At 40.4% G+C, this 23,875-nt stretch overlaps 1 protein-coding gene across 2 annotated transcripts in view; it reads right to left on the bottom strand.

Annotated features, from left to right (window-relative positions):
- EFHC2 (EF-hand domain containing 2) overlaps positions 1–23,875 on the bottom strand; it is a 245,740-nt gene that overhangs the window by 33,651 nt on the left and 188,214 nt on the right. For both annotated transcript variants that reach the window (XM_043897067.1, XM_043897068.1), the window contains exons 12-13: positions 4,515–4,712; positions 2,527–2,619 (exon numbers count right to left, since the gene is read on the bottom strand). In XM_043897067.1, coding sequence (XP_043753002.1) covers positions 2,527–2,619; positions 4,515–4,712 — 291 coding nt within the window. The remainder of the gene's footprint in view (positions 1–2,526; positions 2,620–4,514; positions 4,713–23,875) is intronic.

Here is a 23,875-nt window from a genome sequence, read left to right as displayed (position 1 = left end):
GGCGGATGTGATCTGAGACTGAGCCGGCTTCACGGCAAGTTGGGGAATCATCTTTCTGCCTTTCATGTCAAATCGTCAAGGCAAAGACAAAACAGTCTGCTGAGAGGATGAGAGGATGATGACTTGGTGGCCTCAGTGCTGAATAAGAAACATCTAGGTCCCCCAGAGGCCAGGCTCCCACATTACTAGACTTTCCAGGACAACTCATCCCAAGGCCATCAAGAGATAATTTAATAAACATCCGCAGCTTCCTGACTAGAAGACAGCTTAATGTGTGAAAGGCATTCAGATCCAACTGTTTAAAAACAAGGCTTCCTCTATGTAGAAGGACACAGGTCTCTTCCAGTTCATTTCTAAGTCAGAGCGTGTGGTCGATGGTGTCTGATGAACACTTCTCTCCTAGTCTCCAATCAAGACTTAGTACCAGGTGCTATGGCACTGGGGAATTTATGTATGTTATCTCAATTCGCCCCAAGAACCACGAGGAAGCAGGTATTGTTATCTCATTCTAGAGGTATGGAATCTGAGGTTCAGGCAGGTCAAAAAACTTGCACAAGATTACACAGCTAGCAAGTAGATTCAAAGAATACAGGAGACAAGGTAAGGGGTAAAACTGTCAAGCTGTAACAACCCGCTGTTTATTTTTAGGCAGTGAATCAAATAGGTTAGAAGTAGGTCTCAGTATCTAAGTGGATCAGATGTCTACTCACAAATCTTCATTACAAGGTAAGAGACAAAAAAAAAAAAAAAAGAAAAGAAACATAAATAGTGCTCTGAGAATCCTTAGCAGGAGATAACCACACCAGCCAACCAAATCCAAGAGGGCTTCATGGATACAGTGTTATGCAAAACAGGTCTCAAATGAACAAGCTTTCAGCAGGTGAAGAAAACTCAAAGCTAGTTCCTACTGAAGAAACAGCAAGAGAAAAGGCAAAAAAGTGGGAAGGCAGGAGGTATACAAGTGAAAAGCTAAATGGGCCATTTGGCTGGACTACTGGGAATGGGAAGAGGAGCTTTAAGAATGTGGTAACTGTGGAGAAACCAGACTCCTGAGCCTGCACTTCATCTCAGGTCCTTTACACTGGGATAGCCTATTTATCCCTCATACTGCTGCTAGAAAATAAAAGCAAATAAAGCTGAAAGTCTAGAAGACAACCCCAGGTTATCCAATCCACACACACACAGCCACCTGGATTGGCCTCTTCTTGATTCTGCCCCTGATACTAGGAGCAGAAGGACCCTAGCTCTCCCATGTGGGATTTAGTTTTTGTCTGCTTCCTTTTTTTTTTTTTTTTCTGTCTCAGATGACGACTGCCCACTCCAGTCCCTGCTTGAGAATAATGCTCTAATGACAACCCTAAGCCCCACAGTGGAGAAGGCAGAAGAGGAGCTCAAAGCTGAGGAAGTTGGTCATTCCTTAGAGAACAAAGAAATGGTACAGAAGGCTTGTGAGTAGAAGAGTGACACTAGGATATTCTTGCCCTTAGAAGGTACTTAGCTGCTAGATGTAAAGATGGATTTAAAAATTTAGAGGCCGGTGGAAGAAAGGCCAATGTAGGGGCCCTGCAACAGTCAAGAAGAAAAATAGGTCAGAACAAGAGTGGAGGTAGTGGGAATAGAGGGGAGAGAGAAGATGCAAGCAGCAGAAGTAGGAGGCAGAACAGGCAGGACACTCTAATCTACTGGTTATTTGTAGACAATAATTCAAAACAGTTTGAAGCAGAAGATGTGCATTTTAAAGGTTCAGAGGTTAAGTCACAGCTCTTCTTCTAGACTATGTGACTTTGGGCAAAATCTTATCTCTCTAGACCTCAGCATCCTCATGTAAGATAGAGGATAATAGCTCTGACTTCACCAAGCTGTTCTCACAAAGTCAATGAGGTAATGTACTCAAAGCAATGATAACAATGCCTAGAACACAGCCCCAGATGTCAGCATTATCAGATAAGTCAGTTAGAGGAGGGGCTGGCGTCATGCCATGGGAAGCATAAAAGATGACCAGAGTCTGGATGGCTAGGAGGGTGGTGCCAGGCAGTCAAAAAGTCAGGTTTGGTACAAGAAGAGAGGTGTTTTAGAAAGCAGTTCACTGTGCTTTCCTTTGGCAACATCCTAACCTCTGCACTTGACATCTAGCACTCTTGCTCTGTGCTAATAACACAAGGTCCTCTAACTGCATGTCTTTAGCCATTAGAAACTACTGCTCTGAAAAACCTGTCCTAAATTTTAGATCTAAGACTCTCACAACCAAAGAGGCGGTTCATTTTCATTTTGTCCCATGAATCTGTGTGCACTTAAGTGCATCTTCATGTTAAAAAGATGAAACGATAATTCATCAGAGGCTCTCTGACATTCATAATCATGACTAACTTTTCCTTCTGTAACAATTAAATGGAGATGTGTCATCAGTGAAACAATACTGAGGTAAAGGATAAATCAAGGGCAGTTAAAGGCAGATGTAAAACCAGGAACTGTCTCCAAAACAAAAATATGCAGGACATGGTCCATGAGGGTGGAGCTCTCACCTACCTGGACAGTAAGGATCCTAGAAGATCTTCATTCAAAGGTAATCTGGAGGACTTGCACAGCCTTTTGATGTCTTTGCTGGGTAACACTTTTTTCCTGCATTAAAACACAATCAATGAGCTTTTCTGTACTTCATGTCTCTTGAGTAATAATTACATGCTATAGGAAAGAAAACATAGATGTGTCCTAAAAGCATGCACATGGAAATAAATATGAAAGCTGGTACTGGAATCGCGGTAAGGAAAAACAGTCATATTACATTTCACCAGCTTGTTTCCATTTCAGGAGTCACTAGATTCTGTCCTTACAAAGCCTGTTCCATCAAGATTCATATTCTTGGTTGGTGATAGTACAGCCTGTTAAGGCTGCAGCCACGAGTGTTGCTCTAAGTAATCGATCTGCATTCTTGACCGCTAGTCAAAAATGGTTCTGATATTTGAAAACATCTCTTAATTTGACAGGCATCTAGAGCCTCCATCACAAGTATTATATGACCAGAGGGTGTTTTTCTAGTCTTTTCCTTGGACCCAAATCATATAACCTAGAAGCCCCAACTGGGACCTTAACATTCACCTATTTTTTTTTTCTCCAGAGCAGCCCAACAGTCATTTTCTCCAGCCTGCTGGGGCACAGAAATGCTTATCTAATGTTCTCACCCCGCCAGTGTTCTTCCAGGCATCAGGCAAAATTAGAACTAACAGGAAAGAAAGTGGGCTTCTTTCTTAGCAATAGGTTCTAAAATGGTAAGAGAATGTTTATGTCTAGAACTGGAACTTGTTGGATCTGGAAGAACCTCAGAGTTCTCTCATCACCTAGCCCCTTTCTTCCCAACAGGTAATCCTTTAATGAAAGAGGGTCACACTTCTCACCCTGGAGAGGGGTACCATCAGGTTGGAAGGTAAGGCCAGAGTCACACAAAGCTCAGGTAACACATCTTCCACGAGGCTCAGAGAAAAGATTCAAGGAAGAATACCATTTTTATGACAACTCAACAAGGGTGTATTATGAATTAGGAAAAAAAAATGTTCCCTAGTAAGATAAACTGGGGGCATCCCTGGTAGCACTAGTGGTAAAGAACTCGCCTGTGAATGCAGGAGACGCAGGTTGGATCCCTGAGTTGGGAAGATCCCCTGAAGAAGGCAATAGCAACCCAACTCCAGTATTCTTGCTGGGAGACTCCCACAGACAGAGGAGCCTGGTGGGCTACAGTCCATGGGGGTGGCAAAGAGCTTGACATGACTTAGTGACTATAACAACAACAAATTAAGAAAAACCATGGGTCCTTCTAAGATATTTAGGGTACAGACTTTAGGCTTGGGGATGAAGGAAGTAGTCATGGGGTAAAGAGATGACAGTGGTCTGAAGTAACAAAACCAGTGGGAAGAGTTAGACCTAAGATTTTCCAACTCCAGAAAAATATGCTCCCCCACCACTATATCAGATCTGTGGGCCCCAGTTGTTTGTAACAATGACTGATTAAAGTTCAAAGGCAAACATGATAAATGTATTAGAAATTCATTATTCGGAGCTTCATTATTTTTGAGAAGAAATAATTTCAAAGAGATTTTATAGAAAGTTTACTTGCAAATCCCCTGTCCAGTATATTATAAAACTCATTTTTATAAATCCCACTTATTAATAAAATAGTGTAAAGAGATGCCATCTCAGAATTAAATCTTCTAACACTGATTTACTGTTTCAATTGAAAGCTTCTAGAAACCAATTAGAAAATGCAAAGGGGCAACCTTATTCTTTTGAAGACACAGAACTTCCCCTATTCCATCAACAAGCAAAGCTCACCATCCATCACTATGAAATATGTGTACCCAGATAATCCCCAAATATGATTTAAGGTGGCTTTGCTACCTAGTGGAGTATGAGGAGACATGCCAATTTTCTTTTTGCTCTTTTTGATACAATACAAATTCCTTCATTACTCAGCTTCACAGAAACATAAATGATTTCTTAGAATCAACAAAATAAAAGCTTACTTTTCCCGATCTTGGTATACACACATAGCAATGAGTCTTTCAAAATTCTCAAAAGCATTTTTCTTGAGTTGTTGATGGGCTTGTGCAAGTAGGACATTCCTATCTGGACACGGGTCCTCAGGCACCCGGTAATGACGTGCAATGGTTATAACTTCTTGGTCTGTGAGTTTCCCGACAGTTAGATTCATCATTATTTCTCTGTTTAAAAAAAAAAATGGGGAAACACTCAAGAAACTATATCTAAGATTATTTTACCTTTCTATTAAAAACACACCCAAATTCCATTTTACAAAACTTTACCAACGGCCTAGAGACAGGTTACTATTTTTTTTAAATTTAATTTCTCTACTATGAGCAACCAGGAAGGTACTTGTGCTAGAATGGAAAACCATACAAACAGCAGCTTATAAATAAAATGGCACTTTGCCCAGAATCAAACGTCTATCAGATAATAGCCCACAACCAGGAAGTAAATTCTTAAAGTCCTTGAATGGTCAAAAATCCTGGGACTAAATACATGAGTTCATTCAATGCCTATTAATCTTATTTTACACAAAACAGTAAAAGACTTGGGGTTCTGATTTCCCAGGGTATGAAACTTATAAATCAGTAAGTTAGAAAGATGTTTTAGAGATGGGGAAAGTGATTAAGCATATTTCTATGGTAAAAAGTAAAAACTGACACATCCTACCCATGAGTGGAGAAAGAAATGGCAACCCACTCCAGTATTCTTGCCTGGGAACTCCCATGGACAGAGGAGCATAGCGGGCTACAGTCCAGGGGGTCGCAAGAGTCAGACCTGACTGAGTGACTAAACCACCAAACATCACCTCCTACCCATGAGAGAAAAAAGTAAAAACAGCTGTGTAAAGGTACAGTTGTCTGAGACTTTAGAAGGCAAATGGCATTGATATCATTTGGCAGAGCAGTTCAGTTCAGTTTAGTTCAGCTGCTCAGTATTGTTCGACTCTTTGCAACCCCATGAATTGCAGCAAGCCAGTCCTCCCTGTCCATCACCAACTCCCGGAGTTCACTCAAACTCATGTTCATTGAGTTGGTGATGCCATCCAACCATCTCATCCTCTGTCATCCCCTTCTCCTCCTGCCCTCAATCTTTCCCAGCATCAGAGTCTTTTCAAATGAGTCAGTACTTCGCATCAGGTGGCCAAAGTATTGGAGTTCCAGCCTCAACATCAGTCCTTCCAATGAATAATCAGGACTGATTTCCTTTAGGATGGACTGGTTGGATCTCCTTACAGTCCATGGGACTCTCAGGAGTCTTCTCCAACACCACAGTTCAAAAGCATCAATTCTTTGGCACTCAGCTTTCTTTATAGTCCAACTCTAACATCCATACATGACCACTGGAAAAACCATGACTTTGACTAGATGGACTTTTGTTGGCAAAGTAATGTCTCTGCTTTTTAATATGCTGTCTAGGTTGGTCATAACTTTTCTTCCAAGGAGCAAGCATCTTTTAATTTCATAGCTGCAGTCACCATCTGCAGCGACTTTGGAGCCCCAAAAAATAAAGTCTGTCACTGTTTCCACTGTTTCTCCATCTATTTGCCATGAAGTAATGGGACCAGAGAATAGCAAGGAGAGATAAGAAAGCCTTCCCCAGCGACCAATGCAAAGAAATAGAGGAAAACAATAGACTGGGAAAGACTAGAGATCTCTTCAAGAAAATTGGAGATACCAAGAGAACATTTTATGCAAAGATGGGCTCAATAAAGGACAGAAATGGCAGGGACCTAACAGAAGCAGAAGATATTAAGACGAGGTGGCAAGAATACACAGAAGAACTGTACAAAAAAGATTTCACAACCCAGATAATCACGATGGTGTGATCACTCACCTAGAGCCAGACATCCTGGAATGTGAAGTCAAGTGGGCCTTAGAAATCATCACTATGAACAAAGAACTAAAGAGGCTCTTGATGAAAGTGAAAAAGGAGAGTGAAAAAGTTGGCTTAAAGCTCAACATTCAGAAAACTAAGATCATGGCATCTGGTCCCATCACTTCATGACAAATAGATGGGGAAACAGTGGAAACAGAGGCTGACTTTATTTTTCTGGGCTCCAAAACCACTGCAGATGGTGATTGCAGCCATGAAATTAAAAGACGTTCACTCCTTGGAAGGAAAGTTTTGACCAACATACACAGCATATTAAAAAGCAGAGACATTACTTTGCCAACAAAGGTCTGTCTCGTCAAGGCTACGGTTTTTCCAGTGGTCATGTATGGATGTTAGAGTTGGACTATAAAGAAAGCTGAGTGCCGAAGAATTGATGCTTTTGAACTGTGGTATTGGAGAAGACTCTTGAGAGTCCCTTGGACTTCAAGGAGCTCCAACCAGTCCATCCTAAAAGAGATCAGTCCTGGGTGTTCATTGAAGGACTGATGTTGAAGCTGAAACTCCAAGACTTTGGCCACCTGATGCGAAGAGCTGATTCACTGGAAAAGACCCTGATGCTGGGAAAGATTGAAGGTGGGAGGAGAAGGGGACGACAGAAGATGAGATGGTTGGATGGCATCACCGACTCAATGGACATGGGTTTTGGTGGACTCCGGGAGTTGGTGATGAACAGGGAGTCCTGGCGTGCTGCCGTTCATGGGGTCGCAAAGTGTCAGACACGACTGAGCGACTGAACTGAACTGATGTGACCAGATGCCATGATCTTAGTTTTCTGAATGTTGAGCTTTAAGCCAACTTTTTCACTCTCCTTTTTCACTTTCATCAAGAGCCTCTTTAGTTCTTCTTCACTTTCTGCCATAAGGGTGGTGTCATCTGCATATCTGAGGTTATTGGTATTTCTCCCAGCAATCTTGATTCCAGCTTGTGCTTCATCCAGCCCAGCATTTCTCATGATGTACTCTGCATGTAAGTTAAATAAGCAGAGTGACAACATACAGCCTTGTCGTACTCCTTTCCCAATTTGGAACCAGTCTGCTGTTCCATGTCCAGTTCTAATTGTGGCTTCCTGACCTGCATACAGGTTTCTCAAGAGGGAGGTCGGGGGTCTGGTATTCCCATCTCTTTAAGAATTTCTCACAGTTTGTGGTGATCCACACAGTTAAAGACTTTGGCATAGTCAACAGAACAGAAATATATGTTTTGGTAGAGGAAAAACAAAGCAAATCACAACATATTCACATGAGATCTCAAAGCCTAACAAATTGGCTGACATATTTTCAATACATTCTCTATGGGAAAGTCATAAACCATGTACCAGGCATTAGAAGGAATTTCACTGAAATGGTTAAAATGCAAACTGTTATGGCACTTAACCAAATAAGCTTCCTCCATCTGGAAAAGCCACTTACTGGAAATATTGGATTGGCCAAAAAGTTCGTTTGGGTTTTCAATAACATCTTCTTGGAAAGCCTGAAAACACTTTTTCGCCAACCCAATAATTCAGTTTCCATGAAGTCCAAATCAATGAGGGAATACAAGATTTTATTTATTCTGCTATAGACTGGTCTTTTGTAATAATGGGTTATAGTTCTTTTATATATTTCTTGTCATTTTCACTATCATTTAACAAATCTACAGGTTCTTTTGGTCAAGAATTTCCTAAGGTAGACTGTAGGAAATCCCACAGCTATGATGTTAACCTACCTAAAGGAACTATATTTCACCTACATCCACTTATTAGGATCTCTGGGTTTTTTTATTAAGCTTTGCTTGTGTCTTTTTAATGGGAAATGAAGACCAAATTTAACCAAGAGGACCCCACCATTGTAGCAAGTCAGTTTGGGTTAGACCTTCAATCAGTAACATTGGCCAGAGGCTCAGCAATCAGGAATAACACTATAGATGTTTTGGCATGTATCCTTCCAGTCATTTTTCTGTCAATATATATGTACTGGTATCCTTAGTTTCATTGGGATCATACAACATTTATCAACATAGCATGGACATCTTTCATACCCATAAATGCCAATCAACAGCCTACTTTTCACAGTTGCATGGTGTTCCATTTCGTTCAGTTGTGACAACTGGTCATTCCATGGCCAGTGTTGTAAATGAGTGAGGGGCTTTCCTTGGAGTGGCTCCACCTCAGTATCTCTTAACAGAATGGGAAAGACTAGGGATCTCTTCAAGAAAATTGGAGAAAGCAAGGGAACATTTCACGTAAAGATGGGTACAAAAAGGGATAGAAATTGTAAGGACCTAACAGAAGCAGAAGAAATTAAGAAGCGATGGTAAGAATACATGGAAGAACTGTACAAAAAAGGTCTTAATGACCTGGATAACCATGATGGCATGGTCACTCACCTAGAGCCAGACATCCCAGAGTGTGAAGTCAAGTGGGCTTTAGGAAGCATCACTACCGACCAAGCTAGTGGAGGTTATGGAATTGCAGCTGAGCTATTTCAAATCCTAAAAGATGATGTTGTTAAAGTGCTGCACCCAATATGCCAGGAAATTTGGAAAACTCAGCAGTGGCCACAGGACTGGAAAAGGTCAGATTTTATTCCAATTCCAAAGAATGGCAATGCCAAAGAATGTTCAAACTATCATACAATTGCCCTCACATCACATGCTGGTAAGTCTATGCTCAAAATCTTTCAAGCTAGGCTTTAGCAGTATGTGAACTAAGATCTTCCAGATGTACAAGCTGGGTTTAGAAAAGACAGATGAACCAGAGATCAAATTGCCAACATTTGCTGGATCACAGAGAAAGCAAGGGAATTCTAGAAAAACATCTACTTCTGTTTCACTGACTATGTTAAAGTCTTTGTGTGGATCACAACAACCTGCGGAAAATTCTTAAAGAGATGGGAATACCAGACCACCTTACCTACCTCCTGAGAAATCTGTATGCAGGTCAAGAAGCAACAGTTAGAACTGGACATGGAACAACCGACTGGTTCCAAATAGGGAAGGAGTACGTCAAGGCTGTATAGTATCACCCTGCTTATTTAACTTATACAGAGTACATCATGCAATGTACTGGCTGGATGACTGACTGAAATGCCTGGCTGGATGACTCACAAACTGGAATCAAGATCTCTGGGAGAAATATCAACAACCTCACATATGCAGATGATACCAGCCTTATGGCAAAAAGCCAAGAGGAACTAAAGAGCCTCTTGATGAGGGTCAAAGAGGACAGTGAAAACGCTGGCTTAAAACTCAACATTCAAAAAAAACTAAGATCATGGCATCTGGTCCCACCACTTTATGGTAAATAGAAGGGGAAAAAAAAGGAAGCAGTGACAGATTTTATTTCCTTGAGCTCCAAAATCACTGCGGACAGTGACTGCAGCCATGAAATTAAAAGACGCATGCCCCTTGGAAGGAAAGCTATGGCCAACCTAGACAGCATACTAAAAAGCAGAGACATCACTTTGCTAACACAGGTCCATGTAGTCAAAGCTATGGTTTTTCCAGTAGTCATGTACGGATGTAAGAGTTGGACCATAAAGAAGGCTGAGTGCTGAAGAACTGATGCTTTTGAATTGTGATACTGAAGACTCTTGAGAGTCCCTTGTACTGCAAAATCAAGCCAGTCAATCCTAAGGGAAATCAACCCTGAATATTCATTGGAGGGACTGATGCTGAAGCTGAAGCTCTAAGAGTTTGGCCATCCAATGAAAAGAGCCGACTCATTTGAAAAGATCCTGATGCTGGGGAAGATTGAGGGCAGGGAGAGAAGGGGTTAACAGGGGATGAGATGGCTGGATGGCACCACTGACTCAATGCAGATGAGTTTGAGTAAACTCAGGGAGATAGGGAAAGAAAGGCATGTACAGGACTGTAACCTGGTGTGCTACAGTCCATGGGGTCACAAACAGTCAGACACAACTTAGCTACTGAACAACAACAAATACCTATACATAAAATGTCTCCTTTTTGAATTTTTATAATAATCAAATATGACTTTCATTGTAAAAAAAAAAAAACCTATTTGAAATCTTTTTCCTTTCGTGGGTAGAAAATGACACAAAGAAGTGGCACGCTCCCAAGAACGAGGGAACAGACCATGTGCAGCAATAACTAGAAACTTTCCACGCACCTTTAACTAAAACTACTCTAGCCTGACCAGGTCATAAAAGTTTATTTTTTGCTTTTCATTGGGTAAACTGAAATTATCCTGGCCTCACTGCAGTGAAACTTTATATTTGCTAGGTTTCTGTCTGCCTGGGTTATAAACAGCTTGGTACTCCATTGCTTTTCTTGTCTCCATGTGAGGATTCCAAACAAGCTGCCCTTGACTTAAAACTGTCTTCAGTCATGCAGGACACCAGGGGCCCCTGAGCAGCTGCCCCAGTGGCCCACCTGAGCCAGGTCCTGGCATCAGGGATCCCAACCAGGCAGTGCAAGCCTTGTCATGCTAAGGTTTTGCCCTGTTTATCACATGTCCCTCTTTAGAACCCACCCCACCCTGTCAAACATTAATGGATTTCACCAAGAATGAGGAATCGTTTCAAAACTTACACATTCCACTTCTTTTTACTATGGTGAAATACACATAACACAAAATTTACCATCCATGGCATTGACTACATTCATAATGTCGTGCAACCACCATGTCTATTTCTTTCAAAATATTTTCATCACCACAAAGAAAAAACCACTCCAGTTTCTTCCTCCCCTCAACCCCAGTCTCTCTCTGCCTGATCATCACTAATCTGCTTTCTTTCTTTGCAGACTACCAATCTGGATACTTCATATAAATGGAGTCATGCAGTATGGTTTCTTGTGTCTGCTTTTGCTCATTTATCATAGTGTTTTCATGTTCATACATGTTGCAGCAGGTATCAGCACTTTTTATGGCTGAACACTAGTAACGCTGAAGAAGCTGAACGGTTCTATGAAGACCTACAAGACCTTTTAGAACTAACACCCAAAAAAGATGTCCTTCTCATTATAGGAGACTGGAATGCAAAAGTAGAAAGTCAAGAAACACCTGGAGTAAGAGGCAAATTTGGCCTTGGAGTATGGAATGAAGCAGGGCAAAGGCTAATAGAGTTTTGCTAAGAGAACGGATTGGTCACAGCAAACACCCTCTTCCAACAACACAAGAGAAGATTCTACACATGGACATCACCAGATAGTTGACACTGAAATCAGATTGATTATATTCTTTGCAGCCAAAGATGGAGAAGCCCTATACAGTCAGTAAAAACAAGACCGGGAGCTGACTATGGCTCAGCTCATGAACTCCCTATTGCCAAATTCAGACTTAAACTGAAGAAAGCAGGGAAAATCACTAGACCATTCAGGTATGATCTAAATCAAATCCCTTATGACTATACAGTGGAAGTGAGATATAGATTTAAGGGACTAGATCTGATAGACAGAGAGCCTGAAGAACTATGGACGGAGGTTCATGACATTGTACATGAGACAGGGATCAAGACCATCCCCAAGAAAAAGAAATGCAAAAAGGCAAAATGATTGTCTGAGAAGGCCTTACAAATAGCTGTGAAAAGAAGAGAAGTGAAAAGCAAAGAAGAAAAGGAAAGATATTCCCATTTGAACGCAGAATTCCAAAGAATAGCAAGGAGAGATAAGAAAGCCTTCCTCAGTGATCAGTGCAAAGAAATAGAGGAAAACAACAGAATGGGAAAGACTAGAGATCTCTTCAAGCAAATTAGAGATACCAAGGGAACATTTCACGCAAAGATGGGTTCGATAAAGGACAGAAATGGTATGGACCTAACAGAAGCAGAAGATATTAAGAAGAGGTGGCAAGAATACACAGAAAAACTGTACAAAAAAGATCTTCATGACCCAGAGAATCACAATGGTGTGATCACTCACCTAGAGCCAGACATCCTGGAATGTGAAGTCAGGTGGGCCTTAGAAAGCATCACTACAAACGAAGCTAGTGGATGTGATGGAATTCCAGTTGAGCTATTTCACATCCTGAAAGATGATGCTGTGAAAGTGCTGCACTCAATATGCCAGCACATTTGGAAAACTCAGCAGTGGCCACAGGACTGGAAAAGGTCAGTTTTCATTCTAATCCCTAAGAAAGGCAATCCCAAAGAATGCTCAAACTACTGCACAATTGCACTCATCTCACACGCTAGTAAAGTAATGCTTAAAATTCTCCAAGCCAGGCTTCAGCAATACGTGATCTGTGAACTTCCAGATGTTCAAGCTGGATTTAGAAAAGGCAGAGGAACCAGAGATCAAATTGCCAATATCCGCTAAATCATTGAAAAAGCAAGAGAGTTCCAGAGAAACATCCATTTCTGCTTTATTGACTACGCCAAAGCCTTCGACTGTGTGGATCACAATAAACTGCGGAAAATTCGAAAGAGATGGGAATACCAGACCACCTGACCTGCCTCTTGAGAAACCTGTATACAGGTCAGGAAGCAACAGTTAGAACTGGACATGGACCAACAGACTGTTTCCAAATAGGAAAAGGAGTATGTCAAGGCTGTATATTGTCACCCTGCTTATTTAACTTATATGCAGAGTACATCATAAGAAACGCTGGGCTGGAAGAAGCACAAGCTGGAATCAAGATTGCTGGGAGAAATATCAATAACCTCAGATATGCAGATGACACCACCCTTATGGCAGAAAGTGAAGAGGAACTAAAGAGCCTCTTGATGAAAGTGAAAGAGGAGAGTGAAAAAGTTGGACTAAAGCTCAACATTCAGAAAACTAAGATCATGGCATCTGGTCCCATCACTTCATGGCAAATAGATGGGGAGACAGTGGAAACAGAGGCTGACTTTATTTTTTTGGGCTCCAAAATCACTGCAGATGGTGATTGCAGCCATGAAATTAAAAGACACTTACTCCTTGGAAGGAAAGTGATGACCAACCTAGATAGCATATTAAAAAGCAGAGACATTACTTTGCCAACAAAGGTCTGTCTGGTCAAGTCTATGGTTTTTCCAGTGGCCATGTATGGATGTGAGATTTGGACTGTGAAGAAAGCTGAGTGCTGAAAAATTGATGCTTTTGAACTGTGGTGTTGGAGAAGACTCTTGAGAGTCCCTTGGACTGCAAGGAGATCCAGCAAATCCATCCTAAAGGAGATCAGTCCTGGGTGTTCATTGGAAGGACTGACGCTGAAGCTGAAACTCCAACACTTTGGCCACCTCATGTGAAGAGTTGATTCATTGGAAAAGACCCTGATGCTGGGAGGGACTGGGGGCAGGAGGAGAAGGGGACAACAGAGGATGAGATGGCTGGATGGCATCACCGACTTGATGGGCATGAGTTTGTGTAAACTCTGGGAGTTGGTGATGGACAGGGAGGCCTGGCATGCTGCGATTCATGGGGTTGCAAAGAGTCGGACACGACTGAGCGACTGAACTGAACTAATCCATTGTACAAATGTTCCCATTTTGCTTATCTATTCATGTGTCAGTGGATATATGGGTTGTTTCTCCCTTTTGGTTATTGTAAATAGCGCTCCTACAAGTTTTTGTTTGAACATCTGTTTTCAATTCTTTAGGTATTTTTACCTATGAGTAGAATCACGGGGTCATACAGTAATTTTATGTTTAAATTATTGAGGACCCATCAAACTGCTTTCTGCATACTCCACTTTTGCGCGCCACAGTCATGAAAATGAAGGTCCAACTTCCATCATATATACCCTTTATTCACTTAAACCTTCAAGTTGTACTAGTAGCTCAATCATGTCCAACTCTTTGTGACCCTATGGACTGCAGCCCACCAGGCTCCTCTGTCCATGGGATTTCCCAGGCAAGAATATTGGAGTGGGTTGCCATTTCCTTCTCTAAAACCTTCAAAGTGAACCTCAAATATCATCTGAGAGCAAAGCCTCATCTTGGTACTTCCTGGCCCATCATTTAAGAAAAATAAAAATGCACTTTAAAAATAAGCTGTAATTGTATTGATCTGGTATTCTGTGATTATTGTTGTTCATCTTAGAGACTCAAGTGGCAATCACCTTTGTCTTTACTCAACATTGCCCTATGCTCCTGGCACTAATATTTTATACAGATTATCACAGTATTTAGTTAATCTTATAAGGGATGCTGCCATGATTTTCTCCCCATTTTTGTAATTAAAGCCATAAGACTAAAAAAAAAAAAAAAAAAAAAGCCAAACTGCTCTAGGGTATTGATGTAACTAGGCAGAATTCTGAAACATGAAATGCTAAACAGTTTTACAAGACATAATTCCATTAAAGTCATCCAGTCATAATGGTGAATCAAAACTTCATTTTAAAACTCTGAATCTAAGGGTATTTTGTTACATATTGAATTGTTAAAGTCTAAGCAATGTCTTTCAAACAAAAAAAATTCAGTATCAATGTAAACAAGGGCTTAAGAGATGAAATTTTGTCCTAAGGCTTACAAGAAAATCTAGTTGAGTCTAAATTAAACCAAGAAGCAATTTTAATGACAATTATTTAGCACCCTTTATCATCTCCTTCAATTTGATATTCAACAAATAAAATGTGTTTCAGTTTCTCTAATCAGAAGCCTGGTACAGCTGCTCATATCCTACATTGCTTCAGGTATTCTGTTACTTATGGGCCTAAGCTGCCTATACTGAGCAGAAAACCCTGCCTTCCCATAACTTATGTTCCAGCCAGGCACATGATTGGACTAGTGTGCTGCCAGACAGCAGAGAGTAATAGAGACTCTACATAGGTAGACATATGTGTCAGTGGAAGAAGAAATGGAAAGATAGATCAAATGGGACCAGTACAAATGTCTGACGAGATTTTGCTACCAGCCTAACTATAGTTCAAAAGCATTTACAGAGCTCTTCAGTCTCAAGGGGGAACAAAGCCATTACATTTGGCCATGTTGGGTGGGTACTGCCCACCTCCAGGGAGAACCTTTATACACTTATGGTATAAATGGTGTCCCCTGGAGCTGTGTGACATGGTGGCCTCACCAGAGAAGCCAAAGAACTCCAGACAAAAGGGTGGGGGTGGGAAGGTCACCACAAGTGGGAGGTAGTGTGGTTCAGAGGGGAAAATGTGAGCTTTCAAATTAGACAGACCTGGATTAAAATTTCAGCCCTGTGAATTCGCTAGAAAATGGAAACTCTGGTAAACTGTTAACTTTTCTGAGGCTCTGTTCCTTATCCATGAAACTGGACAAGACCACTTGTTCCACAGAATTTTATTTTACCACAGGAGCCAGGATGATCCTGTGAAAATGTAAGCCAGATCACATTATGCCTCTGTTCAAAACCCTCTGAGGGCTTGCCCTCTCTCCTGAAGTCGAAGCTAAAAGCCTCATGATGGCCTAGCAGGCCTGACATGATATGTCCCCTCCACTGCTCTCTCTCAGACCTTGTCCCCTCTCTGTCTCTGCACCACCAGACCACACTCCTCGTTCTTCCTCAAACAAGGCAGGCACATTCCAACTTCAGGGCCTTTGCACCTGCCATTCCCTCTACTTGGAATGCTCTTCCCCAAGACAGTTACACAGTTCGGTCCTTCACTTCCTGAAGAGCATCTTCAGTTGCTCAGGTGTCATCTTCTCCATAAGGCCTTCTCTGACCATCCTTTTCAAAAGTGTGACCCCTCACCCTAGAAGCCTGGCATTCCCAAAGCCCTTCTCTGCTTTCTCATCCTCAGTAGCATTCATCATATGCCAACCTAGTATATAATTTATTTTCTTATTCTCTATAGCATCTTTATCCCCCAGCTATAACATAAATTCCACAAAGGGTCAGGCTATTTGTCTATATTTTGCTCATTGCTGAATCCTCAACACCTTCAACAGCCCCTGGCACCTAGTAAGCACTTTATATTAAATAGTTCTCTGAACAAACGAAAAATGAGGGTTAAGTTAGCAAAGTATGAAAAGCATTTAGCTTTCTATAGCACTATGTTGTTTTAGTTGCTAAGTCATGTCCGACTCTTTTGCAATCTCATGGCTTATAGCTCTCCAGGCTCCTCTGTCCATGGGATTTTCCAGGCAAGGATACTGAAGTGGGTTGCCATTTCCTTCTCTACTATAGAACTATATGAATGCTCAATAAATGATAGCAATTTTTATTATTCTCATCATCTCACCATGGAGACAGTTTCATGTTGCATTAAATTGGAAGAGTTACTTCCTTTAAGCAAGTTCATCTTGGAAAAATGCGAAATGTCTTTGATGGGTGAAATCTTAGAATTTATTGCAGAATATAATAGGAAGATGGTACACTTGTTTTAAATAGTCAAATTCAGGATTTAAGTCTGAAGTGATAAAGCAATAAGCTCCAGGTGTGCCTCCCTTCATATAATTGAATATATTTGAGAAGCTGCACAAATGCTTAATTCTTAGAATTCAAATTACACGTCCCCTTCCACTCTCCGTTACATTTAAAGATGCTCTATCTTCATCTTGGTTATTTTTAATTGACAATGGCACCAAACACCTTAACTTCAAATTCCTTTAATTTCTGTCAAGTTGTTAACAACAAGCAAGCACACTGAACTCTGAAATAAGTTCTTTGGAAACTAAAGAACCTTTTGACAGTATAATAATTACTGCCAAATTTCTCTGCTTTGTAAACTGATTTTTTGATATATTTTCCTCAAAGAGAAGTACATCTGCATTGAAAATCATTGACCTTGTTTTCTCATTCCAAATAAACGTAAGCAGCTTTTAGCTTTCTCTCTATTACTGCTCTAATCTTTATTTCACATCAAATTCTATGGCTTTTCCTGTTTTGACATGCAATGGAATGTACATGATAATTTTGATTTATTTAGTTTGAAATCCAGTATGTCTTGGTGCACTCGACTTTGGGGCTATTTAAGTGTAGCCAAACAAAACGAAATCTTCTCACGCAGTTAACTGTAATTGCTATATATTATTAAAAATATTCTTCAAGGAGGTACAATTTTAGAAAAGCTCATCTAGAATTCTGCTACAATTTGGTACAATACGCACTTAAGCAAATGCTTAATTGCATTTCAGGATTTGGGCCTGAAGTGATAAAACTTCTAACTACTGTTAAAAGACACAGTGGGTTTTTTTGTCTTTTAAATCAGGTCAAGATTTTTTGGTAGCAGCAAATGGATGATGGCAGTTCACTTGAGATTTGGGTAGATAAGAATGAATATGCATTTCATTTACAAAACAAAGTGATTTGTTTTCTACCACTTACTTTTCATTAGCACCCATCCTGTGTTCAGGGATTATTTGTCTCCAAGCAAACCTCACTTGAAGCTTCCCTGGTGGCTCAGTCAGTAAAGAATCCGCCCTCAGTGGAGGAGACCTGGGTTTGCTCCCCTGGAGAAGGAAATGGCAACCCACTCCAGTATTCCTGCCTGGGAAACCCCGTGGACAGAGGAGCCTGAAGGGCTACAGTCCACGGGGTCATGAGAGTTGAACACGACTTAGTGACTAAACCACCATCACCACCAAACCTTGTTTGGCCTTTTTTTTTAAAACTCTTTCTCATTGGTTGCCAGATGAGATGCTTTAGAGGCCATGGTAATCCCTGTGACAATTAGGGGGTCTTAATGGAGGGCAGCCTCATATAAGCCCACAGCTATTTACTGGTTACATGATCAGCTGAACACAAGACCAGATCTGTGCCCTCCAGTACTTCACTTCCCAATTCAAGACTTACTCATGTTAAAACATAGCAAACAAAATATAATCAGATTCTTAATTCTTTCTGGGCATGCACTTTAAAATATAAAATTTCTTGGCTTTACTCCATTATAAAAGGAACACATTTCTAAATATAAAGAATTTGAATAACATATAAAAGGAAGAAAGAAAAATCATATATACTCACACCATACGAATATAACCAACTAATCATTCTGGTATATTTCCTCTTTTCTATGCATGGGTATCTGTCTTTTTTTCTTAACAGTTGTGAACATATTTTATAGTCTGCTTTTTTTCCCTTTAACTAGTACACTTATTATCACATATTTTTCTGAAACCAAAATGCTAATCCATTCTTCTATTATTGGGTATTTCATGGGCTTTTCTCAAAATTTTACATAAATTGTCATAATGTACATATTTATGCAGAAACATTTGTCTGTATTTAAAATTATTTGTTAGTATCCCAGAAGTAAAATTAGGTGGACAAAAGAAAAACACATTTAAAGGATCTTGATACATGGTGTTAAACTACTTTTACCATTCCACCAGCCACAAGAGAGGGGCCATAGCAATAGATATTACCCTTTTTAAAGGTGTTTCCTAATTCATCAGGTAAAAATGATGTCTTATTTTAATCAACAATGATTTAAGTACTAATAAACTTGAATATGTCTTATTTGCTTATGAATTATATTTCTTCTCTAGCATTCTGTCAGTACATGTCCCTTACCTATGTATTCATTCATTCATTCAACACACACTCCGTAAGTCCTTACTCCATGTCAGGCCATATCAACAGATAGAAAATAAGAGAAGAATGGACTAGATTTGACTCCCAACCCTCAAGGCCTGCACCCTAGAGTAAATCACGGACCAAAAGCAAAGCCAAATCAACAAAGTAGAAAAGGGGCTCTAATAAAGATATGTCCAGTTCAGAAAAAGTACCCCTCATCCAGTCTGGCATGTATACACCTCAAGGGGGAAATCTAGGAAGGTTCCATAGCAGAGGTGGCAACAGAGCCACCTTTCTACAGATGAAAGACAATCTGCTAGTCAGAAAAGTAGGGTGGGGAGGGGAATGAGGTTGGGAGGAATGGGAGAAAAAATATCCTCAAGATATTGGGTTGGCCAAAAAGTTAGTTTGGATTTTTCCATACAATTTTATAGAAGAATCGGAATGAAATTTTTGGCCAACCCAATTCAAGGACAGTAAGAGGATGATACATTTTAGGAGCTGTACAAAGTACTAAGAATAGGAGCTATCATTTATCACACGTTTAGTGTACGCCAGACATTGATCTAACTGCTTCACAGGTGTGAACTCATTTAACTCCATCATAGCCCTTTAAGTAGGAACATTGGTTATCCCCATTTGACAGATGAAGAACTAAAGTCCAGAGAGCTGGAGCAAACTGCTGAAGGGCACATAGCTAGTATGTGGTAGAGCCAAGATTTGAACCCAGGATTTGAACCCAGGATGGTCAGGATTCTTAGGATGACTGGAACATTGGGAAATGGAACAAGAGATAAATGAGAGAAATGGCAGGTGGGGCCCAATCATGAAAGGTACACATGGGGTGTCTGGGTTTCCTTCCACAGGTGAAGGGAATCTCTTGAAGTGTTTGTAAGCAAAAGAACACTATGAATAGAGTTGCATGTCAGAGCACTCAGGAAGCAATAATAGCGCAGGCATGCCAGCGAGGGCCGCTGGCCAGAGGAAACAGGGCAAGCGGATGAACTGAGAAGCATCAACTAGGATTGGGTGTGCTTGGCTGAGGATGGGGCCTAGATCTCTCTTTTTGTTCAATGTCTGAGAAACAGGGACATCCTATCCCCTTGGACAGCAGGTGGGACACCTTTGCTACTAAGGTGAGAAAGGAGGAATGCAGAGTTCTGGATGCAAGGATGTGGGGGAGGTTTGTATCTCAGGACCTCTACACTCTCTGTAAACCTGGAGATGAAGTTTTCTTTGGTGAGTGGGAGGGAAACAGTGAGGTTAGGAATTTAAGAGTAAAAAAGTTTGAACCATCCACTGTGGAGAATGGAAAAAGGCATAACTACGCCTTGATCCATCCTTTACTGCTTCTTCATCTGTTAATTGCCCAATGATTCATCAACTGTCCAGTTTGTCATCTGTGCCTTTGATTTCTTGGTCCCAATTGATCCTTTCTCTTTGGCTTATAGATATGTTCATGTCTCCTGCATCTTTAAAACAAATGGCAAAACCTAGTCACTAATCTTCTAGCCAGCTAAGCCATCCCAGTGGCACCCACCAGTCAGGCAGAACCAGGCTCCCACAGTAGCCTCAGAACAGCAAGGAGCCACAGCAGTGGTGTTGGGTAGTGATCTGACCACCCTCTCTGGACAAGTCACCCTCCTGGGGTTCCTGGACAACTAAAGGGGAAGTGAAAGGGAAGAGGCCTCAAAAAGACTATATTGATCATCCCTGATAATATGTCCCATGGGAGTTCAAGGAATTAAATGGGAAAATAAAAGAGAGGTGATCATATGCCAATCTCAAGAAGATGGAACATGTCTTAATGGCTCCAGGGGCGATCAGGGAGTTCACATTTATGGTCGAAACTTCTCCCAGGACTCGCCACCACCCTGCACATCTTCTTGTTTTATATTTTCAGTTTTTTATGTATTATTGCCATTACCTTTTATTGCTACTTGTCTTTTGCCATAAAGACTATACTAGGTTTGCTCTTAGGTTCTGCAATTTTTTTCCTAAAAAGGAACACTATGTTCTATGCTTGAATTTTATTTCTCAGTGATAGATTTTAAAATAAAATGATATATCAAATTCAAATAATATAAAAAGTTATATAATGAATCTCCTCATCACCTCAAGCTCTAAACCCACTCCTCAGAATTCTTTCTTCACTCAGCTTTATTTGACATATAAATGAGAAAATTATATATATTTAAAGTGTACAATGTGATGATTTGATATACATAAGTACACTGTGAGATTATTATTAGATTCTGCAAGTCTATTTGGAATTTAATCTTGGTTAAGTTGAAGTTGCCTTAAAATATTTTAAATTTATAACTACCTGATTTTCAAAGATAAGCTTGAAATATGATTTTACTCTCAAGATGAAATATGAGGAATTTAGCCCTCAGTTTTTTCCCAGCTCTATTTGGCTATTTTTATCTGTGGTATAAACCATGTCATCTTCCATTTTAATTTTTCTAACAATATTCACTTCTTGAAATAATGCTTTATCCTTGAATTTAGCTGAGTAACCGTATGTGTGTGTATGTGTGTGTGTGTGTGTGTATGAAACCTGTTTAGTGTTCAATGCTGTTCCAATCTTTCAAGATAAGATGTCCTCCTTGAGTTCTTAATTCTTATTTTCTGTTCATGTTTTGGAGCTGTTTATTAAAGTAATATAGTACTTTGAGTAAAATATTAAAGAAACTATATTATAGTCTGTTTTCTTGAAGATTTGAAAACATTTCTATTGTCTTTATGTACAAAAAACAACTTATCTCCAATTTGTTTACTCTCAAAGCACTGAAGACTTGATCCATTTTCTCCTTGTGTTACCTAAAGCCATTTAGGTCACTGGTTCTGCTGCTGCTGGGTGGTATTTTCAAGCTTTATTTTGTGTATGTTTTGCTTTGATACTCCTTATAAGATTGTTTCTTCATATATGACCTTTAACTTTTTACCAAGGTATCCCTTTTTCATATATTTTGTGATCCCTTTTTCATATATTTTGTTTGGAACAGAGTGAAATCTCTCCATTTCCAGACATATTTTTTTCACTTAGAAAAGGATTTTCCTTTAAAAACTGTCATTGATTATTACCGTACTTCCAGTTGTTCAGTTCCCTTTCTACCTCTGTTACTGCTCTCTTCTCTCTCACCATTTAATCTTCCTGTTTTGCTCTGTTGGAGGGTTGTTTCTAAAGATAGTTCTCTGAGTCTTCTGCAGTGTCCAGTCTCCTTTTAGTGCCTCCTGTTTAATGTTTAATTCAGAAAATATGTGTTTTGTCCATTTTAATACAACTCTTTCCCTATTTTGGTCTGTGTGCTTCTCAAAATGGTCTGCTCTTGCTAAGACCATCAAACATCTGGTTGTGACCATAACTAGGTTCTAGAACCAAATAAACAGAAACCAGTTTCTTATATAATAAATCACTTTTAGAATCTGCATGGATTCTCCTATACTGCACCATTTAGATTCTCTGTGTACAACCTTACAAAAAGGTTTCTAGAGCAGTCTGGGCATTGGTGGGGGGCTGTCTTTAACCAAATTCCATAGGCTCTGTCACAGATGGGGCATATGTGTCTCTGTGATGGGGGAGGAATTCAGGAAAGGAGGGATCTAGTCATGTCCATCCTCAACAAATGTGCCTAAGTCAACATGAAAGAGGGAGGAAGACAAGCTTTTGATTTGGAGACCAAGAAGCCAAAGTTAGGGTGGGGAACTGGTAAAGAAAGAAAGACTAAGTAGCAGAGAAAAGGCTGGGAGCTTGTCTCAATATCCCAGCGGCTGATAGAGGTGTTTCCAGAGCTGTGCAGTTCACCATATGTACAACCCTTACAGTGGCCCTTCCCTAGGACAACCTAATGACATTGAAGTCCCAGGAAAGACTCTTTGGCTTATGCTCAACTGACAGATTGTCATTAAGGCAACTGGGTCTCCTATACCAGGAAATAGATCAGAAGAGGAAGAAATATCTAAGTCCATTGATGAATACAGTGATTTACTTTCTTATCAGAATCTGAAGTAGGAAAATTTCTTACATCTCATTGTTGGGGCCTATTTCTTTAAAATTTGTTCTGTCTTCTATGAAGAGTTCTGAGCTTGGGAGAGTGCAGCATTGAAATGAGAATGAAATCCCTGATCTGAATCAGAAGTCATAGACACAACCTAGGCAGTCGACTGGACTATTTTGACAGTGGATGGAACTATTAAACTTTGCAGTGTCAGAAAGAAATCATTTTCCGCCCAGATAATATTAATGAGAACTTGTTTCTCGTTCCTTGTTTTAAACACCCTGTGCTTAAATTATGTAATGAATCTTAACGTATAACCACAGAACATCAGGTCTAAAAATACCAGTTTTAAAAGTAATATAAGAAATCCATACATCTCACTCTCTCCTCCCCGCTCTCCATGTCCACAAGTCTATTCTCCAAGTCTGTTTCTCCATTGCTGCCCTGTAAGAAATCCTTATGCTGACAGCCTCATCTATAAAGCATAAAGGACTCTAAATAAAAAACAAATATGTTCGTCTATTAAGAGTTTGACATTTCTATAAAAAAATAAAGAAAAATGAGCAGGAATCATTTAAGATAAAACAAAATAGGGAAGCTAGTTGTCAGTCATAAACCTAACTTCCCTGCCACTTCCGAAGCCACGTTCTCCACTATGGGCAGGAGGAAGCGTCTCCAGCAGGTGCCAGAACATAGTCCCTGTGAAGACACACAGTGGTCCCTCCCAGGGTCAAGTTCCCCCAGAGATAATGTGCAGCAACACTGACAAGCCAGGGTCACAGTGACTTCACGCTAAGTGTCCTGCAGGCCAAAGTAACCCACATGGTGGCAGCAGGTACAACCAGAACACGGAAGGGCCTCGCAGCCACAGAAAACTCTAAATCGAAGAGGTACACACACCCTAATGTTCACAGCAGCACTATTTACAATATGCAAGACATGTTGTTTGCTGTTCTGTCACTAAGTCATGTGCAACTCTTTGCGATCCCATGGAATGCAGCATGCCAGGCCTCCCTATCTCTCACCATTTTCCGAGTTTGCCCAAGTGAATTTGGATATGGAAGCAATCTAAATGCCCATTGACAGATGAATGG

This window comes from Cervus elaphus, chromosome X (assembly GCF_910594005.1).
Source record: "Cervus elaphus chromosome X, mCerEla1.1, whole genome shotgun sequence".
In the NCBI taxonomy this organism is placed as follows: domain Eukaryota; kingdom Metazoa; phylum Chordata; class Mammalia; order Artiodactyla; family Cervidae; genus Cervus; species Cervus elaphus.
The sequence above is the reverse complement of the archived record's forward strand: the minus strand, read 5'-3'. Positions and strand labels throughout refer to the sequence as shown.